This window comes from Gymnogyps californianus, chromosome 2 (genome assembly GCF_018139145.2).
Source record: "Gymnogyps californianus isolate 813 chromosome 2, ASM1813914v2, whole genome shotgun sequence".
Lineage (NCBI taxonomy): Eukaryota > Metazoa > Chordata > Aves > Accipitriformes > Cathartidae > Gymnogyps > Gymnogyps californianus.
In genome coordinates, this window is record NC_059472.1 from 4,493,543 (window position 1) to 4,516,337 (window position 22,795).

The window sequence follows — 22,795 nt, forward strand, 5'->3', positions numbered from 1 at the left end:
ATACCCAAAGTTGAACTTAAACATTTCCGTATCCATTCTACGCTATCAAAATTGGAAAAGTAAAAGACATACCTGAATAGCATCATTGCCAGATACACTAAGCAAGTCCAGTCTATCTCATGTCTTACACCAGAGTTGTAATTTGTTAGTACACAGTTCTCTTTAGTAGACATTTCTAAGTAGTAGTGCTTCAAAGAGACTTTTTAGTACTGTCTAGGAAGTGTTTTTTTTAATGCTCAGACTGAGATGATGCCCATATTTTTGTATACTCATGACTATTTTAATAGGTGGTGTCTTTCAGTGTGTTTAGTGAGCACCATAGGTTAGTGCAATTCATTTTAACTTCTCCATTTTAATTTGTTTTGCTTTTACTATTCCCTAGTTTCCCTGAATTACTATTTAGTGCTTTAAATAAGAAGTTTTAGTATGAGCGTTATTTCATCTGTTTCTGTAGTGTCTCTTTGCAGAAAAATATTTCTCCTAAATATCTTGATAGCTTTGCTGCAGCTGTGAAGCCATGTGATACCTGGTGACCAGGCTTTCTAGAAAGAAAAGTTTTGGGTTTGTTTTTTTTTTTTTAAACTATATGACTTCACAAAACTGGACACTGCCAGGGTAGAAGCAAACCATTGATTTAGATGGGAAGGTACTGTTGATAATGACATAATCAAGTCAGTCCAAAGCTTGCTTTGATGTTTTTCTCTCTTGCTGCCATCAGTGTTGTCTTTTGAATTCGATTCTCATTGAGCTGTCCACAGTGCTGCCAAATTTTGTTTGTGAAACTGATTTTTTTTTTTTTTAATCACAGATGTGGCAAGAGTAGTTCATTCTCTCCTGTTGTAATTTGTTTGTCCTCTTCTATTTTTTGCCAGTGCTGCTCAGTTGTATTTTGTCTTTGTTGTAGGTTTTGGTCTCCATTCAACCTTCATTAAACAGGCAACTGAAAAATGAAACTCTTTGTTGCTGAAAGGAGATTTAAAAGCTGTCCATATGTCAGCCTGTAGTTTTACGTTCATCTTAAACTAGCGTAATCTAGCCCTGCCGCAGAAAGAAATGGTTGTGCAGGAGTTAGTGTGGGAGGCTGTCTTGTGCACTGTTGAGCAGACCAATCCCAACTAAACCCAAGTCCCTTTCATTCCTTGCCTTCATGCCCCCTCCTAGTTAGTTTCAGCTGCTTTGCTTCTCTGCAGGAACACTCATGGTAACACAAGTTTTGGGATCATAGGACAGACTGAACATCTGCGTGAAGGCAGGACTTCTCTCTCAGCGCTAGTTCTGTCTTATACCGGCTTAAGTTGTACGTGAGCTTATTATGGCCTGAAGTGAAGTTAAGGCCTGGGTGCCAGCGTTAATATATGCCACAATAGCTCTGCAGTTGTGAAAGTCTCTGTCTTTGAGAGAAGTGTTAAAATATTTAACTTTTCAGAGATACAGAATAACTACATATATCCACACTGTTTTGGGCCTCACATGTCTCTCCTAACAGTTCTTCTGGCAACAATCTGATTGCATTCCCTTGTACCATATAATTGGAACGTGGAGAATATGCTTCACCTCTGTGAAGAATTATATCACATTACATGTAATTCCATAAAATATGTGTAAGTCTGAAGACCGTGTGTTTAAACAGTACATGAATTTTATGTCTCATTATGTCACTTCCAACCTGTGTTGGGGTGTGAGTGAAGCAAGGGGACTGCGGAGCAAAAATTAACTCTCCAGTCTTTTGAGGAATAAACTAATCTCAGCTTGTCATCTTGGGGAGCTTGAAAATATACTTTTGAAACTATGTTGGTTTTACAGCGCAGATTTGCGTATAGCGAATCAAGCTGATGATTTCGTATGTGGTCTAGAAAAAAAAAATTATAACTGTTTTCTGGCCAGATGAGGAGCTGACTTGGCAGGCAGTGTTAGATACTGTGGGTGGCTCTGTTCGAGCTGCTAATGTCACAGATTGGAGCTTTAGAACTTTTTGTCTTAGTGGTGCTTTCAGTCATGAAATTTATGTTAGAGCTTATTAATGTGAGAAAATAATGAAATTTAAATTTTAATTTAGTAGTAGGAAGTGTGTGTGGATGTGCTAATTTAGATTTATTTTAAATAAGCCAATTTTAGAAGAATTCCCGAGAGGGGAGGTTTCACTGGCTTAGCTAGATCAATCTAAAAATTGTTTGAAGTTAAACTTGCCATGTAGATGAATAAGGCTTTAAAACATAATTATTACTGGGGCCTCGTTATATATGTTCTGAAACTTGTTTAGCAAGTGTTTACTATTAAAGGACAGGCATCTATTCATACGGAGGGTAAATTCCTATCTAAATGTTGCTGTGTTCTTGGCTTCGCATATCCTTTGATAATGAACTTATTTCATTGTCCTTTCATAAAACTTGTGGTTTGCAGTGAATGCTCCCTTTCTACTGTTTTTTTTTTTATCAACCCTCTGTTGGTTGTGCTTTCTTGCCCCATCGTACTCCTCCATCGTTTCTGAAATCTTCGTTTGCTCCCATGTGGATGACAAGTCTGAGGGCTTTGGGAGAGCAGGGTTTTCTTGTTTGTGCTTTTGTCTTTTTTTAAGTACTAGTGAAGGGTAAGGTTTCTCAAACAATAGTACTTGTCAGCTTCAACTCTTCTGACGAGTATTTCTGTTGAGAAAGCTAATGAGAGACATAGGTTTAAAAAGAAAACCCAAAAAACCACCAACCCTCCAAACCACAAACAAAACAAAAATAGAGAAGAAACCCAAGTTCAGGTCAAAATGTCAATACGGAAGAATGAATGTCTCTGTGAACCAGTACCTTTCTTTTTGGGAAGAGCTTCAGTGTTTAATGAGGGAATGCTTAGGAATAATTCATATGGATTCAGAATATTTGCATGAGGGTGTGTTGTTTAAAAAGTGAGAGCTTCTTTCAGAAGGAGGAAACTTCCCACCAGGGCAAGGAAGTGAAGCTTTATTGTTTGGGTCTCGTTATGTGATTAGAATACAGTAGTGGTATTTTTTTTTCCTAATTGTTTCTGACTTGCAAGTCCCCTTTAATATAAAATTTCAGTGGAGATACAGGCACCTCTGTAGGAAACTTGTACGTGCCTTTTTTGAAACTTACCTTTCACAGAATCCTTAAAATAATGCACAGACCAAAAATGGAAATTTACAGGACTAGGTGCCACATGGAATAAGGTTTTGATAGTGAGACTGCAGGAGAAAATTCATTATTTCCAGAGAAAAAAATCTGTGGGGATTTGGATCTCCCTATAGTAAGATGCCATTATTTGCAGTCTCCTCCCATGTTGTTGCTGTCATGACTGGGCTGGCGCAGTGCCACAGCTGAGTTTTGGGTTGTATCAACTAATATGAGAACTTAAGTTGCTTACAAGAAGCAGGTGGAGGAAAAAAAACCCGAGACGTAATAGGAAAAAAAAAAAAAATTCTCATGGGGGAGTTCTGCTGAAAGCCTACACTCTCGGCATATCTCAGTTATTCCATTATTATGAACCTGCATTTTACCCCTCTTTTCAATGATGCTGAAAACCACAGCCCTATCTCTTGAAACCGCATTAGATACTATTGGATCTCTTGCATGTTGAAGATGCTCCTACAGCTGCTTTCACTATCTGAAATGATAAAATAAAGCATAACCTCAGCTCTTAACGGTGAATTTTCTATTTCGAAACTAAGCCACAAGAGTGTTCATGTTTTTGTAGATTAATCCAGTGTGGATATGGGGAAAGATTTCTTTTTCGAGGAAAGCATGACTGCTTCTGAGTTATAGCTCAATAGTTGAGTTTTGTAAATGAAAAAAATATTTTAGGCAGGAAGACAACTTAAAATTTTTATTTTTAGATTTTACACAAAAATACTGCTAGCCACAGTCTGTGGGGGTATGAATGTGCTTGCAAAGGTACAGCGCAAAATACAGCCATCCTAGCTTATTTCTTTAATAAGCTGAGGACAAATCATTTCTGTGTTTCATTAAATTGTATACAATGTGAATACCACAGGGAACGTGGATTTGGGGCCTCTGTGGCACCAGTTTCCAGCTGGTACGGCACAGCACACTAGAAAGACATGCCAGTGGCAACAGAGTAAAGCCCAAGTCATTAGAGCTCGTTAAGCTTAGTGGAGCTTGTGTGCATGTGGGCACTAATGTCTCTAATAATATAGAAGGCTGGAGGAGAGGCATGGGATGTAATGGCAAGGGATCTGGAAGGAGAAAGAAGGGAAGGGAAAGGTGTTGGTAGAAAGGCTGGGGGAGCAGCATTGTGCTGACAACTACGGCTCCGGTTCAGGTGACTTAATCTATCCAGTGTCTGCTCATGAGCTATAATACAGAGAGCAGTTCTTACTATTTCTAAGGGTAAAAAAATCCATGAATACTGAGATCTCCAGGTATAGAGGTAGTGGAGTGTCATAGTGAGGTGTACAGTACGAATGGTGTTATTTGAAGGCAGTTTGTGTGTGCAAAAGGTGTTGAAGTACTTAATGCGGGGGGGTTGGGGCTAAGTACCCCTCGCTGAGCTCAGTTCTGCACCTGGCACTAGCTGGAATGACTGTGCGCTCTCCTTGGGACTGAATGCAAGTGCTTGTTCGTCTGATATGCACACCAAGTAGTTTGATGGAAACTCCAGTCTGTGCATTGAAGTAAATATTGGAAGAGTCAATACTGATGTATAAAGAAGTCATGCTTTACCAGCCTTGTAGTGACTTTGAAAAAAAGAAAAAGGAAAAAAGAAAACCATTAAAAGGTAAGACAGTGGAGGGTGGGTTATGCTGTTTCCCACATACCTATGCAGTTGCAAGTGTCAGCTAATACAGAAGGAGGGGGAGCCACGTTTCTTTCCTAACCTAAATGCAGCATTTCAGGAAACAAAGGGTAAGGGAAGGGTCATATGGAATGACGAATACAGAATTTCTGGTATTACCTTCTGTAGGGGAGAAGCAGCGTGGAGGGAGGAATAGGTGCTAGTGGGTGGGGCTTTTTTCTCTTAGAAGATGTGTATATTCACTACACAGGCCTTTTGGAGTGGCAAAGAACAGATTGTATTGAATGGAGGCATTGTTCTTTACAAATGCTGAAAATACTATTATATTCTTTATTTCAAATTGTTAGAAAAGGCATCTGGAATTAGTTCAACATCGTTTTCTAAGGTATGGAAAAGTGAATGAATCATTAAGGTCAAGTGTGATAAATAAGAACGTTCTCCATTTCCCCCTTCATCAAGTAGAGGTTTGCCTGAAGATAGAGTCACTTTGTAGTTTGAATTCACATTTAACTTTAAACTGGGTTGCTGACTTGTGGGTAAGCCATAAGCATCCCCTCCATTGTTCAGATGAGGCTCACTATTTGGATGACTTAATTCAACATTGCAGTTAGTAATTAAAAGCATTTCTCTGCATCCCTTAAGAAGGATTTCAGTAGTACTTTGTACAGTTTTGCGTACGGGGATCGGTTCAGCCACCTGATTAACAGTAAGGATGGATGTTTTATGCTCTGTATGCTCCTTGTGTGCTCTGATGGTGGTCTTCTGCCACTCGCCCCACTTGCAGGTGGCCAGTAGAGTGGTGAGAACCTTGAAAATTTGGAGGATAACTTTGACGGTCCAGGCTGCAAGGAGAATGTGGGAGGAAAAAGAAAGTACTAACACTTGGTGTCTTTTGCTAGTTGACGTTGTCCAGAAGAAGCTTGTGGGCTAGAAAGAACCATTCTTAGTTTTTTGCCTGCTGCTTTCTGCTGGAGTATTGATCTCTTCCTCTTTGGTTCTCTGGCATTTTGTTCTTGTAGTCTTTCACATATTCTTATTTGAAACGTGGTCATAACTTTACAAAGCAAGCTGGATTGATGTCTTGTTTCTCCCTTTTATCTCTGACTGCAACGCCCACTCACAATACTGGTGTCTGGGAGTGATTCCGGTCTCTGTGGATCATACCACTTCTGGCACTATGAATAGATCATGTCTTTATCTTACAGAGATCAAAAAGTAACCAGGATAACCAAGGGAGCTATAGATTGGTAACTGATTGATTATTCTAGACAAAATAATCATAGAATGATTTGGGTTGGAAGGGACCTTTCAAGATCATCTAGTCCAACCCGCCTGCCATGGTGTCATGGTTTAGGCCCAGCCGGCCACAAAGCACTACGCAGCTGCTCACTCACTCCTCCCCCTACCCGCCAGTGGGATGGAGAGGAGAAAATACAAGGAAAAGGCTCATGAGTCAAGACCAGGACAGGGAGGGATCACTCACCAATTATGGTCACAGGCGAAACAGACTCGACTTGGGGGAAAAAAAGAAGTTAATTCAATTTGTTAACAATCAAATCAGAGTAGGATAATGAGAAATAGAACCACATCTTAAAAACACACCTTCCCCCCCCATCCCTCCCTTCTTTCCGGGCTCAGCTTTGTTTCTGATTCCTCTACCTCCTCCCCCCGCAGCAGCGCAGGGGAACAGGAATGGGGGTTACGGTCAGTTCATCACACGTTGTTTCTGCTGCTCCTTCCTCCTCAGGGAGAGGACTCCTCACACTCTTCCCCTGCTCCAGCGTGGGGTCCCTCCCATGGGAGAAACTCCTCCACGAACTTCTCCAATGTGAGTCCTTCCCACGGGCTGCAGTTCTTCACGACCTGCTCCAGCGTGGGCTTTCCCTCGGAGTCACGGCCTTCTCTGGGCCCAGCCACCTGCTCTGGCGTGGGGTCCTCCATGGGCTGCAGGGGAATCTCTGCTTCACCGTTAACCTCCATGGGCTGCAGGGGGACAGCCTGCCCTCTCACCACGGGCTGCAGGGAAATCTCTGCTCTGGTGCACTTCCTCCCTCTCCTTCTTCACTGACCTTGGTGTCTGCATGGTTGTTTCTCTCACATCCCACTCCTGTCTCCACTGCAGGTTTTTTTTTAAGCAGTCTTTTTCCCCTTCTTAAATATGTTATCACAGAGGCACTACCACCGTTGCTGATGGGCTTGGGCTTGGCCTTGGCCAGAGGCGGGTCTGACTTGGAGCTGGGGAAGCTTCTAGCAGCTTCTCACAGGAGCCACTGCTCTAGCCCTTCTCCCGCTACACAAACCCCTGCCACACAAACCCAGCACACATGGGCAGGGACATCATTCACTAGATAAAAAGGTTGACTTGCGAGTTAACATTGCTTGAATTCTTTTGCAGTAAGTGACAATTATTCAGTAAAAATCATGTCTAGATTAGGTCTACTGAACATAATGAGCTTACAGGTTTGAAGGCAATGCTGTTTATCTAACACTTTGACTCGTTGTTAAGGTATTTAATTTCATACTACAATGCTAAGAAATTAGAAACAATCTGGCAGAGTGGGATCCCTAAACTTCTCAATAGTCATATGTGGGACTTAAAATATGATCAAATATGAGGACAGCTCCTTCATTTTTGCTCATCAGTATTGAAGCAGCCATAGCTCTGATAGCCCACCTTGGCATACGCAATGTACTGTGGTTAGAAAGTGTGGTAGCTGCTCACTGAGAGACCAGAAGAACTTTTAGAGAGGGGCTCCATCAAAAATGATGTGAAAGGCATCATACATGAATCCTTGACAGGATCCAGGCACAGTTTATATATGGTCAGAGTGAGAAAAGAAATAACAGAAATGTAACACATGCAGAAAAAATGAGGAATGCAAGAAGATAGTTGCGCTAAGTGGCTTTAAGGGTTGGCTTCCATGTGTAAATGGAGACACGCGGTGGCCTGGAATGAGCAGGTACTTGAGAGAAGTACAGGAACAGACTGAATGCAGTGGGGAATGAGGACACCCCATCCCCGAACAATCCAACTCTGGATAGCATTTTAGGGGTCATTCCAGGAAAATAATGATTTACCAGCTGTGGAGTGATACATGGCTAGGAAACTCATGACAAATATAAGATGAACATTACCAGGTACGTGTTGAGAGGGGGAAGGCACTCTGGTGCCTGAAGACGGTAAAAATCCAGCCTTCAGACATAGGAGAGGTAAACAAGGAATGAGTGAGCTTGAGCTTTAGAAAAGGAAATTGAGATCTGCAGATTCAGTGATTCCAAAGGATGAATACAAGCGGCAACTTAAATCTGCGTTCTGGAGCATGCATAGGTGCATACAGCTAGAGTTGCAACTTGCTTCAAAGCAGAAATGTGGCTCTGGACAAATAAAACAAGTCGTAAAGCATCATTAGCAGTGCTACCTGCTTATTTTGCTACCAGTAAAAGGACAAGCAACTTCAAAAGTTGATTTTGATGTGTCTAATGACTACTTTGCATGCTGTACAAGTTAGTGGAACACAGGGAGTTCAGCAAGTGATTAAAGGAGTTGTCCTAAGTAGTCTTACATATGCTTTATTTACATAAGCAAGGTAAGAACTGTTTTTCCCTTTCGCTCTTTACCTATTTCCATTCCTTCCAGTTGCTTATCAGGTTATTTACTGTGCTCTACAAGTACTGTTTTTCTAGAGGATGCATTATTAGCAGAAAACCTCATTAGATCTTCTGGCAATCACACCTTAGTAAAGAACTGTCGATAGCTGATATCTAAGATAATGCTGTAACAGATATTAGATTTAACTGAAGTTCTGATTACATCATCTCTTCTGCTTCCCTCTAGCGCTTTCCTCGTGGTTTGTTGAATTCTTGGGCACAGTAGATACCGTTACCTTTATTTGTTGTGTGTCATCTAATCCAACAATGCTATAGCTTGACTGAAGAACTTTTAGTTTCCATACTCTAAAACATGCTTAATGAGCAGCAAGAGACAGACGTACGGTTCCATATAGATTCCTCTACCCCCATAATATCAAGGGGCTATGAGCTGCAGCTTTGAGTTTTCCTTATCTCATAGAAAACACTGCCAGCCTTTCTCCTATCTTTCTCTAACGGTTCTTAACAGAAAGCCAGTACGAAAGTTAAACTTCTCTATAAAACCTAGACTGTAAGAAAACTTGAAGACAGCCCAAAGGTTTTTTTAGTTGGGTCCTAAAAAGAAAAGGCCGAACTCCCTGTATTCCTTTTCTTGCTCTGACCATACATATACATAAATAAAACACATTAAAAACTCCGTGCAGATCCTGTCAAGAATTTGTATTGGATATTTTCCACATTCTTTCTGAATTCCCTCTGTTACTGGTATTTGAATAACTATTTGTGGAAATCCTGTTTCTCCTGCCATGGGATGTCCCCTCTCCAAGTCTCCCATTCTCCCACTTCAGACTGCACTCCCAAAAGGGAACATTACCCATTTGCAAGCCCAGTGAGAGGCCACCAAGGTGCCTAGGGGAAGGAAGGAGTACATCACAGACCAGGAGAGGCTGAGAAAATCAGGTTTGTTCAACCGTAAGAAGAGAAAGCTAAAGGGTGATCTTCTGGCCGTCTACAACTACCGAAGGGGAAGCTATGGAGAAGATGGAGCCGGACTTATGGCAGGTGCACCAGAACGGGGCAGGAGGCAATGGACAGAAGCTGGAACACAGGAAGCTTCAGTTGAGTATGAGACAAGTTTATTTTACCACGGGGGTGATCAAACACTGGAACAAGTTGTAAGAGATGTTGTGAAAACTGTCCTTGAAGATATTCAAAACTTGACTGGACAAGTCAACCTGGTCCCTTCCAACCTACGTTATTCTATGTTCGTGATACTCGGCACCTCTACAGCAGCTGCTGGAGAGCCTTTTCAAGCAGAAGTGTCTGTTCCGTTGCCAGTCTTGGTTCTTTTTAACCTGACCATGATGAAGACGTTTGTCATTTTTTTGTTTCCTGCAGTTCTGGAGGCAAAATAGCTGATCACTAGTTGAGGACAAGTTATTAAACCCCTTTTTTTTCCAAGGAGCAATGCTTCCTCTCTGTGTCTGTGTGATGGAATCAATAACTGACCTGGAGGCAGCAACAAATATGCACAATGGTTGTATAGTCTGTGCCGTCTGCAAGGCTGGGATTAGCAAGCAAGGTAGATCAAATCAAGTGCTGCAGGAGAATAGAATTACATATTGAATTAAAATTCTGTATACTAGCATGAAATTTGGCCGCCTTTTATTAAATACTTGGGTATCAAGTAATCAGTGTATGTAAAATACTTTGAAAAGTGCATCTGTTATTGCGCAGCGGTATCTGAAAACACGTGTAGTGATGATCCAGAAGAGCTGCCCTGTTGTCTGATATTAGAAACCTTAACTGAAAGTGAAGCTTCCAAATAAGGCTTCCTTCCTTCACCTTAGTTTCATTTAGAGACTGTATTTTTAGAAAAATGGTTTGAGACTTCCTATTGACAAACATAGGTTGCGTTAGCCCAATGCTAATACATGCTTTGAGTTGTGAAAACATCACCTGATTATTAAATATGTGCTAAGACTTGCCACACAAGGAAACTTATTGATATAATTACACTAGTATAATTACGCTCAGACGATTTCCTGTGTCGACAAGCCCTTAGATGCAACTAGTTTGGCCTCTTCTTATTTAGCAACTCATTAGGCCTCTGACTGCACATTAAAATTGCATAATTCTTTGCTAAAAAGCCTTCAACGTGCAAGTTTAGTGCTGACTGGCAGCGCTTCCAGGGCGCTGAGCAGACCAGCAGTTAAGCTTTAAAAAATGATGAAGAATGAAAGACAAAAGACATGAACGCTCTAAGCCTGGGAAATGGTTATAAATTAAACGGTCCTGAAAAATCATCATTACGTAATTGCGTCGATTTTGGAGTAGACGAGCTGAGCCATGCTCCTTCAAGAGTGTGGCTCATTCACACCTTTTATATACTAGGAGTGTCTCGGCCAGCTGACTCCTTGAGTCACTTTCTTATCTCTAGTTTTGATCCACAGTAACGTGCTGGAGTAGGAGCATGCACACAGACAGCCTTGCGTTTACAATCGTCAATTTGCAAAACTCTGTATTTGTACTAAAGCAGCATTTCTGTGATTGTGTGGAGTTCCTCTACCACCACCTTTCCCCTGCCACTCTCTTTTGACAGAGTAATTTTGCCTGATTATTAATTTTATTTCAGAAAACTGCCACAAGACTCTTATTTTTCTAATATGTCTTTTTCCAGATTTCTTTTTTTTGTTAGAAATTACAGTTCTTAAGATTGATAACTATGAATGTTTAGTTTATGTAAATTGGATGAATTATAATAGGAAGTCTGGTTTTTCATGATAAAAATAAGCCTAAAGACAGTATACTGGCACCTCATTATTCAATACCCAGCTTACCTTAATTCACACCTTTAAAATGGGGCTCTTAATGGTCTCAATCATCATATCAAGGCTGAAACGTTCTCATTATTCGCATTATCATCTAGCAAATGAGTGAGGAGCTTCTGATACTTATCACACGGATGCTCCGGTTTATTAGTCTTTCATCTTTCTTCTAATTCATTCTTTCCTTGACAGCGCTTTAAAAGTAAAAGCCAGGTATGCATGTAGATTTTTTCCAACGCTTTGAAATACTGTCTCTCTGAAAGTATCATCTGTGTTCGTGAAGGGGTCTCTGAAAAACAGGAATGGAGCAAATAATGTGCGTTGGGGTATGAATTTTGGCAGGTTTCTTTGGGCAGGGCGTCACCTCGAGCTCTGGTGTCCAGCTGTATCCTCTGTAACACACCTCATCGCACTGCAAAACCTCCTTAGTAGGAACCTTTGCGCTAAGAAAAGCGTTCTTGTATTGGTATGGCTTCTGTCACATTTAAAAGTGAGTGATGGGAATTATTCGGGAGTGCTTCAACAAGGAGTTGGGGCAGCTGAATCACTTTGAATGTAGCAATTGTGTTTTACAATTGAGGCTCATGGTTTTTTCTTTGGTAGAAAAGAGTAATAAGGCTCTATCCTCTCCTGTCATCACCAAATTCAGTATTTTCTGACTCTACACTTCACAACAGGTTGCTGTAATACATTTTACACAAGATCGTTTGATTTTTGCATTCTTAATTTGAGGCAGTGGTCCTAAAAGTGAATTCAGATCAACAGTTGTAATATTTCAGTTTTTTCCCTTGAAGTTCAGTTCACATCCCTCAGTTCTATAGTTAATGCATATGTATCTGTTTTATGCGGCAAAAATATAGGTTGACTGCTTATCAGGTCAGTGCTGCTGTTTAATAAACAGTACTTATCTCCTTGAAGCAACACCCTGCCCTAAATAAGTTTGCCATGGGAGTTGAGCCAGAAATAGCTTCCTTTTTTTTAATCTTTTTTTTTTTATTGGCTTGTAAAAAAAAAAAAATATCATTGAAAAAAATGTTTAAAATGAAAATACAGGGTGGTAGTAATCCTGCTTTCTGAACAGCTTGATTCTTTTTTTTTTCTCTATCAGACATGCAGGTTGTAAAACTGTATGATCATGTCTTTCCCCAGGAGTCCGTACTTCTCTCAGCATTTCGTGTTATTCTCAAAACTGAATATAGGCCCTCACTTTTATTTACTGTTTGTCACTAAAATTCCAGTGGAGGAATGTAGTGATGTTCTTGAGCAACATATGATTGTGTTGATCATAGAATCATAGAATGGTTTGGGTTGGAAGGGACCTTAAAGATCGTCTAGTTCCAACCGCCCTGCCATGGGCAGGGACACCTTCCACTAGACCAGCTTGCTCAAAGCCCCATCCAACCTGGCCTTGAACACTTCCAGGGAGGGGGCATCCACAGCCTCTCTGGGCAACCTGTTCTAGTGCCTCACCACCCTCACAGTGAAGAACTTCTTCCTTACATCTAATCTAAATCTACCCTCTTTCAGTTTAAAGCCATTACCCCTTGTCCTATCACTACACGCCCTTGTAAAAAGTCCCTCTCCAGCTTTCTTGTAGGCCCCTTTAGGTACTGGAAGGCTGCTATAAGGTCTTCCCGGAGCCTTCTCTTCTCCAGGCTGAACAACCCCAACTCTCTCAGCCTGTCTTAACAGGAGAGGTGTTCCAGCCCTCTGATCATCATCTGATCTCTGAACACTTATAGATATGGCTTCGTTACGCCCCTGTGAGAAGTAGTGAATGATCCCATTTTAATACACCGGGAGGAGGATGTATTACTTAATTACAAAATTACTTAATTTTGCAGCATGAATAGCTTGTGGGGGGGTTCCCCCCTCCATGATGCTAGTCTTTGTACTTCCAAATCTTGTAAGCTTTTTTTTTCTATTTCTGAAAACTAGTTGTGACGTACCAAATCTGGCACAGAAAAAGGAAGGGCAGGGGAATTAGGATGTGGCAGTAGATACAGAAATGTTAGAAGGCATAAAAATAGACAGCAAACAGAAGGGAAATGCTTAGTATTGATGAGATAATAGTTGACCAGGTAATAGTGGTAAGGCAATACATAATATAGCTAGAATGCAGAGTGTGGATAACAAGAAACGGAAATGTTAAAATACAAATGCCAGGAGCCTGGGCAGAAAATTAAAATGTTTTTGAATGGGTGGTGTTATGGGGATCATGGAATGACACAGAAAAAATCCTAGAATAACGTTAATGACTAGGACGTGGTTTTCAAATGGGAACGTTCTGTTACGGAAAGATGGAAATAAAAATATGTGCAGTGATGAGCTGTAAAGCATTAAGCAACAGAATGGCTGAAATCATAGGTGGGAGCCAGATTTCTTCGGGAAAACGATGGTAAACAAGATTATGGTGGAGTGGAGGTAGATGCTTGGTGCACATCCTCCTAATCTGATCTGGAGGTGGATAATAGAAACCTTTGTCATATTGCAAGTATAAATATTTGTGGGAGTATTTTTTATGTTACTTTCCAGCTGTAGTGATAATGCTATAAATAACTTTGTTAGTTGTCATATCCACAGCAGAGGGTTCTTTCCACTTCATGACACAGAAACTTTGTGAATTTGTCATACCAAGCAAGGGGATATGGTGACTGCGGGGGCCACCTGAGTGAGTTAATCACCTTCAGAAAAAATATTTGAAGTAAGCAGAGATCCTGTAAGTGTTGGGAAGAGATGACAAACCCGTGTCTTAGAAGTCAAGATGTGCAGGAATTAAAAAAAATTGCTAAAGGTTGAGCGGAATTAGAGTCAGCTAAGTATTTCAGCTTGTCTTCGGGGATGTAAATAGGAAAGGTCAGATTCAGAGGCAGATGGGCTGCTTGTGCTGAGGACTGGCTTATAGATAAGAGTCTAGAGCTATTGTGTGAAAACTAAGAAAATACTTTGCTTCATTTCTCAGTACAGGTGTTGACACTGCAAAAGCAAGATGGATCAATAGTAAGAATAATATTCAAATGAGAATTGCTATATTGCCATTGAAAGCAAAACCGAAGGAGCTGGTGTACTTAAATTAGGGAGACAGAATAATCTTTTATCACAGAAACCTGAAGCTTTAGGTCATGGAAATGTGAGTCTTAGCAACAAGCATCTTTAACATATTGATCAAGTTAGTGTCGGAGAATCACAGACTTTAATAGCAATGTCTACGAAAGGGAGGAAGAAAAGCAAATTGAACTTCTGTAATGTACATCAAAAGGGTGTATGCCTCGGAATACGTTTGGAAGACAAGATCTGAAACAAGCTTCCCAAATGTAAAACAAATGAGAAAACCCAAGATTCTTTTAAATAAATAAAATAAAATAACTAACAAAACTCCTAATCGTATTCCCAATGTTAAACCAAACTATCTGGATTCTGATTAAATATCTAGTATGTGGGGAAATTGGTGCTGAAAGTCAGGTTCGTAGAATGATAAAAATAAGTAAGGAGATACTGATGAGTGGGAAACTGGCCATGGGGAGTGTTGAAGGGTAAAGTTGGGAAATGATGCTGCTAAGGTCGGGAATGGTCTTGTTTATTATTTCATTAACCGTCTTTGCATAAATGTTAAGAATAAGTACATGAAACTTCACCATGAGGCATAGGAGGCTTTGTCAGAAAAAGGAGGACCTGAGCATCATACAGAAAGCAGCAGGGTAATAGGTATGGATTAAAAAAATAGATGTATTAAAGATCATGTAGATGGGAGTTAATAGTGAACTGGGAGATGATCAGTCATAAACAACAGAGATGCACATACTGACTGGTCACTGGATGGCCAGGAGCTGCCATTATAAGGCAGTGGTACAACAGGCAAATGCAGTTTAGGGCTCATTAACCCAACGATTCCAATCGAGAGATGAAAGCATCAGTGTGGTTGCGCTGGACCCTGATGGGACCTCGTGTAGAATAACACTTGGTCTTGTTCAGGAGAAGTGAGCTGAAAATGCATTAGCTTGAAAAACAACTGGAAGGATGAGAATGAAGCCTGGTTTATGAAAAGAGACTAATAGAAGTAGTATAGCCTAGAATTAAGAATTAAATGGGAATTTGGTTTAAATCTAAAAATGCAATAAGGAGTACTTAATCTGAAGGTCAGTGAGTATAACCTGACAATGAATAAATAAAAATGGAACGAGGTTTTTGAGCATTAGAGCATCACAGTTCCGGAACCGCTTTCCAGTAGGGAAAGCGAGGGTGGAAAAGTGGTGACTGATCTGTTAATGGAGGGATGTGTATTGTTTCTGGTGCTAGCAGAGGACTGAATTTGATAATCCCAGGAAACCACACCTGGATTCCTACATAAGTAATGGGAAGCCTCCTGGGTTATTTCACATGTTAAGATTTTGCTGCAAGTTGTTATTGCTCTAGACAGCAGAAAACCTGAGTCCTGATGCTGCAGGAGTTTTGAATACTTGAGTTGGTACCTTATGCGCTTCTCCGTGGATTTTTAATGGAATTTCCTAGATTGAAACAACTGCAAGCAGCTATTATGCTTCTGCTTCACGTTGTCTGATCTACGGCTGGCGTTTGAGCTCAAGAATACAGTACAGCAGCAGCAGACTATTCGCTCTGTTTGCTTTCTGTTTAAAAGGAAGCAGTAGGATATAGTTTAATTCTGATACATCGCGTTTTCCAGAGAGCTGCAACATGCAGGAACAGCTCCTGTGCTGTATTTCTCTCTTTGGCAAGCTGTGCAGTATGGTCATTACAGCAAAATGTATATAGCTGAAATGCATGCATTGTATTCATTTTAGATGCACGCAACTCATCCAAATGTGATCGCAAAGGTGGTTTAAGTGGTAGAAATGCCATTTTATAGGTGTTTGCTCAAATAAACGTGGTTAGGCGATTTGCTTCGGTGCCTGTTTTGAAACCGAGGTTCTTCCTTGTAATAAAGATTTGGTTCTCACTTTCCCAGCAGTGTGTGCTTGGCTGCTCAAATTCCCACCCAGCTGACCTGTAGTATAGGAAAATGCAACTCATTTTAAGATTTTGTTCAGTAATCAGGGCTAGGAAATACAGCAAATAGTGAACCAGCATGGGAAGAAGACAGTCAGAATTCATGGACTCTTGATAGCAGGGTGTTTTTTTCAGTTTTTAGATTGCTTAATAAAAGTTATCAGTTTAAATGTGCTGTGCTTCATTGGTCAAATAGCCTGTAAATTTGTTTAACAGTCAATTTGATATAGCTGATGGCTAACTTGTGCTTTCTCTTTTTTCAGTGCTTGCACCTCCTCCACCATTGCCACCACCAATACAGGGATATGCCTTTAAACCCCCTCCTCGACCAGATTTTGGCACTTCTGGGAGAACAATCAAACTGCAGGCCAACTTCTTTGAAATGGACATTCCTAAAATAGATATCTACCATTACGAATTGGATATAAAGCCAGAAAAATGCCCTAGAAGAGTTAACAGGTAATGCTGTGCTTTGCTTTTCCTCAGTTTCTTTACATTCTTGTTTTCCTTTGAAAATGCTGGAGCTGTGTGCATCCCTGTCTTCACTGATGGCTTGGAGGATGTGTCTGTCTTTAGTCATTGTTTGTACTGATAGCTTCCAACTTTGCATATCCATCAACAGGCTTTTTTTTTTTTCTCTCCAAGTCTTTCTGTACCAATCCAAGATTTCAGTGCTTGTCATCCCTTATTTTGATTGAATTTACCAGCATCTTAAGATGCTGCTGATCAAAGCCACTGGTGACAGATGGATAAACTGTATTAACTAGTGGAGCTAGGTCAGTATAAGCCAACTTGATAAATACGATTCATAGTATTGCTTGGTTACATATTGGAGTGCAATTGGCTGACAAGTCCTTCAGCAGGGAGTTGGTGTTACCAGCTTGTTTTCCCACCCTCCCCTACTGACAGGGGGAGGCAAAACCCATTTGTTTGTGCTGTTGTGAGAGGACTGTGGAGGGACTAAATTAGGTAAGAAATTATCCTTCATCCGTAGATTCTATATAAAGGGAAAGATATGCTCCTGAAACAGATAGCAAGGTGAAAACATGGATCAGTTGCCCAAAGAAACAAGCAATTAAATCTTGCATTTTGCATATGTGCCCTATTAGTCACAGTGTGGCAACCTCATTGACTTGAAAATGAGTGGTGTTGCCAGAAGTGAAACTTGAGAACAAGACTTGGCACTAACTGGAAACCACAAGTGTGATCATCGTAACGACCTACATCTTGACTGTAGAGGATCGGAATGGCATGTTTATATTCAAGAGCAAAACCTTTCCTTATTAAAAAAGGTCACATGGGTGGAATATGCAGTCGTGAACGTGAACAAAGTGTGGAGTCAAAAAAGCCACCCAAAAGCCAAAGTTTTCTTAACGTGAATTAATTAACAGGAGTGCATTATCTGTTGTTATACTAAGGACTTGGTAATGATAGCATTTTCATAAAGCAGCATCACTATGCTTTGCTGTCCTGGTTTTTTTTCTGTGGTAATCTATTACAAATTTAATTTTTAAGCTAGTCGAGAATTGAATTGAATTTTCACTTAATGAAGTGTATATTTTATTTCTTTTGAGTGCTTATTCCTGCATGCGTTACCCTGTAGATGTACATGCAGTCACCTGCGCCTGGGTTTTTGTGGGCCGTGACCTTTCAGTCCTACATGTATACCTATATTTTTGTGTGTGCTTATATATATATGTATATAGGATTATGCAGGATGCACATGTAGTCCAATTGTAAATGATAGTTTTTTCAGCTGGCTTACACTTTTTCTACTATTTTGGTTATATAATTCAGATATCTATTTATAGTAAATAGCTTTTATCATTACTTTATATGTTGTAACCTCTAGAAAGCATAGAGGGAGATTTTATTTTCATTTATGCTACTCCCTCATCTGTCCTAGCTTCGTTCTTCAGTTTTATTCTAGGACTTACTACACCTTGGACTATGACCCTGCAGACCCACTGCAGGGATGTGTACAGTGCATACGCAAGTTCCACGCTGATGAGACCTGAGCTGGAGCAGGACTGGAAAACACACAGCTGAGACAATGTGCTGCTGTGCCAAATTAATACAGTCTGGCTACAGTTCTTCACATGTCGCAGAAAGGCCAAGATCTATTTGGATAGTTAGATACGCAGAGTGGGCAATGTGAGTTTGGTTCTGCACTGTGGACGCCCTCGGTTTAATTCACGAGGACAGCTAGGACTCGTACAAGGTTTAAGATGAGCTCTGCTTGCAGTCACTGGCCCTGAGTTCTTGGTGTGCTTGCATGATCTCGGTAGAATAGTAGTACCAAAGGGCTGAAGTTAGTGAATTGGTAAATAACTCTTCTTTTAACTTCACATGGAGAAAATAACTTACTTTTCATTAAGATCTCTCCACCCACAGCTGAGAAGCACCATTGCTAAATGTGGCTTGAAGCTTGAAAACGTTAATTAAGTGGAAGTGTTCATTTTTATATAAAGTAGTTCACAATCGGAAGAAGTTGCTCAGTAAGAGAATGGGTTTTCCATTGCTCAATCTTTAACTCAAGGTTCAAAAATACCTCCTTCCTCCCACTCTCCAAATTACGTACTTGTTCAGTCAGACATTGCAGACCTGAGGCAGATATACTGGGTCAAGTTTTATTTGTACTTCTCAAGAGGTCATACAGGTTTCTTTCAGTGGTCACATCTTGTCTTAAAGCCTTGAGACACAGCAAAGAAATTGTCAATTAAACCAGTCTTCATTCTTTTCTTGAATGAATTCAGAGTTCCATCTCAGCTTTTGCATTGCTATAATATCTAACTGTATGCTGGGTTAATTGCCTTTTCAAGTCAAGGTGTATGAAATAGTCATCTGCAGCCTCTCTGAGCTGCTAGTTGACAACGGTTCTGAAGAAAGAGCATGCCATGGCTTCCTTTCTGTGTCAGTTTAACTTCTTAATGCCCTTTAGCCCCAAGCTATGTTAAGGATCTTGTAGGCAGCATATTGCAGACTGCTGATGGATTTCAGATTTTACAGCCTTGTGGTACAGATACCCTGAAGGATGTCTCTTCGGGACATTTGGACCAAAGACCTTTGGCATCAAAGGGTGTTATTGTTCCAACAGACCTCTCATCGGCTGGTGAACTGCTTTGCATGACCAGTGTGTAAACACTGTGGTTTGACAAGAACTTTGTGAGTGGTTACCTCATTAATACAAACGTGCAACCTTAATTCCAGCTATGCTTAAAAGAATATGTATTTTTAATATGCACAGGTCCCAGTGAATGCACATACTCAGTTTTGTTGGATGGATCCTAGTTTTGTTGCATACATGAAAAAATTACATTTAAAAGTAATCTTTCTCAGTGTGATATAAAAAGTTTGCATATCACTGTCATCATAGAACTATCATCCTTACACTAAGGCTGTAAGCTTGGATGGTGATTTTTTTTGAAAGCTTCTCAGGCTGCTGAGCTTTTGGTACATGGTCCTCTGCAGAAAGGGCTGTAGGACAGGGGAGCAGAAGCCCCAGGAGAATACCAAGCACATCTCATTTTGAGCTTGAGAGAGCACGAGCTTTCGCTTTACCACTTTCAGTAGATCACAGAAAAGAGGAAGGAAAGTTTCAATCTGAAAAAGCTAAAAATAGCTGCTTTAAGAAAACAGTTTAGTCTGTGAAAAGGTTGCTTTAATTCACATCAGTCAAACAAATCTTGCCTTTAATACCCAACAGTGGACAACCCTTTCATTTACCTAATACCTCTATTCATAAATATTAGTGTTAGTCTTCATCTGCTACTTAACATTAAAAGTAAAAAGTTGAATTAATGTAATCTTTTTGTATTTTCAGAGAAATAGTGGAGCATATGGTTCAGCACTTTAAAACCCAGATTTTTGGGGATCGCAAACCAGTGTTTGATGGAAGAAAAAACCTTTATACAGCTATGCCGCTTCCCATTGGGAGAGATAAAGTAAGTTTTAAATAGAAAAGTTTCTAATTGGAGATTTTAATGTGATATTTGCAGAACTTTTTAATAACTGATAGAAACTGATTTTATATTTCTGGAACAGATGTCTCCTTCTGTTGCCACTTTGCTCAGGGTGTGGTTTGGCAGGACAGAAGTGTGAGCTTGTTGCCATCAAAATGGCCATTCCCCTTTCCATATCCCTCTTTCCTCCCTCTTTTTCTCCACTCCCGTGGTTTCTGCTGGTTTGGTGAGCTGGATCAACTGCCCGGGACTGCAGACAAGCTCCATACTGGCACTAGGGAGAAAGTGAAAGCACAGCTGAGTTTGGGAGAGGGGAGCAGAAGCACCCCTCTGAGCAGCAGCAAGCTGTTAAGTCAGCTCGTTAATCTCGTCAAAGCCCACTGTAAGCTGATTCTCGCAAGCCACTAGCTGGAAGAAACTCCTCCATCCCTCCGTTGCCTGTCTGGAACCTCTTCCCTAATCCTTTACGACGTGAGAACCAAATTAATTTAAATTGCACAGGTTAAGACCTGCTAGCTTAGCCCTGGGGCAACTGAAGAGGACTCGCATGTTCTGTACACCAGCTCTGTACGTGGGGCGGCGACCTCTTTGGTCACTCTGGTTGTAGCCACGAAGTGTACCAGTGTCTGTGCCCGTTGACTGGTGAAGTAGAAGGGACTGCGTTGGAACATGCTAACACACAAACCCTATAAAATCATTTAGCCTACGCATCTGTGGTCTAGTATCAGATTGAATTTTCTGTGGCCTCTTTTATTTAGATGAACATTTGAGGATACAGTCATTCTTGTTACTTGTTTGTACTATAGTAGTTCCCAGAGGCCATTTTACCCTCCTGCTGTGGGTGCAAGGTGAGGCATGCACAGTTACAGGGGAAGACTGTCCTATCCTATAGAAGTTGATTACAACCTAAGTAGACAAAAGTAAAATGTAAGGAGGAAAGGGAAATACAGAGAAATGTGGAAACTTGCTTATGTGATAAAACTGGGAACAGAGCTCAGGTCTTCTGAAATTCAGTAGCAGTGTGCTATAAAATAGTTCATGCTGTCCTTTGCTGTCTCATATTGTATGCCTGTGCAGTGCTTGACATAATTAATAGTTTTACCTGAATCAAGCTCTTAATCTCATATGTGTAATTTTTATTTTCCCCAAATGTATTTAAGTGAATGTCATGCAGTAAAGGTCAGTCTCTACTCCAGTCTTAATTATTTTTCATTAACCGATAAGGTAACGTCTGGGAAATACTTTTAATGATTCCTTTATAGTTTAGAGAATTTTTTTTTTCACTTTCATATATAGTATTCCAGTTCCTACAGATTTGACACATAAGATTGCAAAGTATTTGCCAAAGGTGGAATGACACTTGATGAGTGTCTCCTAGGGGTTTAAACAAGTCCTCTGAATGCACAGAGAGTTACCTTATAACTATAATACTTGCCAAATTGTGGATGACTGACAATATATTTTATGACAAGGATAAAGTTCTGCATTTAATAAGTAAAGGTAAATGAAAAATGGTTTATCTATGGAGGATAAAACTGGGATCAAATTAATCCTTGGATCTAATGAGACTCTGTGAGATGCAAGTTGACCCTTCTCTGGGAACTGGATGAGATGACCTCCTCCTCCTCCTGTTCCTTCTGTGTCTGAATGCCTGCTGACCGAATAGGACTCGATTCTTGATGCTTTGGATTTTAAAGCCCACGTATACTAAGTCATACATGGTAAAAACGAAGTCTAGTGGCAGTGTGTCAGCAGGAAGTGCTTTTGATGCCCTGATTCCTTTGTGTCTGTGCAAATGAATGTTGTAACCTACACCTGGGAAAAGGCTGACTTTAATGATTTTGTTAACTATTTTGGGTGGGTCAGAATTATCTAGGCAGAGTGATGATCATTTGCAAAAGGCAGTCACTGAAGAGAGTGTTTTTAGTGGAGGTTAGCACAAGGTGGTTCAGATAGTTTCATCTGTGGCTCACATTTAGGCTCACTTTTAATAAACTCATATTTTTTCCCTATTTTCGATGGGATATAGGACTTTGTCGGTTGTTCTGCCATAGACATATTAATGTTACTGCCCTGGAGGAAAGAGCTAATAGAGATAAATCTTCAGCTGGTTTAAATCGGACGTGGCGAAATTTAGCTTAATGAGGGAAATTTTTACATGGTGCTAAATTGATTTAAGCATGGTTTAAACCAGTATAAAGCTTGTAGGTATTAGGACTTTCCTCCAGCATAATTAGATTAGGTTTCTCTGGCGGTTTTTTTTGGCTGTTCTGTACATAACAGATGTAGCAAGTTTACTGCACATCTGATTACATTTAGGATGTATTGAAAAGATTCATGAATGTACACTGATTAATAGATGATCCTTAATCTAACTGGAAGAAGACCTTGATTTACTTGCAGTGTGCATTGGTAGTGGAAGAACTGATGCTAGACAGAAGGCTGACACCAAATTGCCAACATTTCCCTCCCCCGCCCCCGTTGCTCTTTAATTTAATTAATGCACTCTGTCCTCATCTCTTGTCGGTAGTGGTTGTTCTGGGGTGGTTGTTTTTTTTTTTGTTGTTGGTTTTTTTTTTTTGTCCTTGCTGACAACCCTGCTTCTTTTATAACTTTCTATTATATAAATACTTTTCTGCTTGGCCTTCATGGTTA

At 40.4% G+C, this 22,795-nt stretch overlaps 1 protein-coding gene across 1 annotated transcript in view; it reads left to right on the top strand.

Moving 5' to 3' along the window:
* AGO2 (argonaute RISC catalytic component 2) overlaps positions 1-22,795 on the top strand; it is a 56,638-nt gene that overhangs the window by 5,555 nt on the left and 28,288 nt on the right. Inside the window, exons 2-3 of the mRNA XM_050890663.1 lie at positions 16,442-16,637; positions 20,002-20,122. Coding sequence (XP_050746620.1) covers positions 16,442-16,637; positions 20,002-20,122 — 317 coding nt within the window. The remainder of the gene's footprint in view (positions 1-16,441; positions 16,638-20,001; positions 20,123-22,795) is intronic.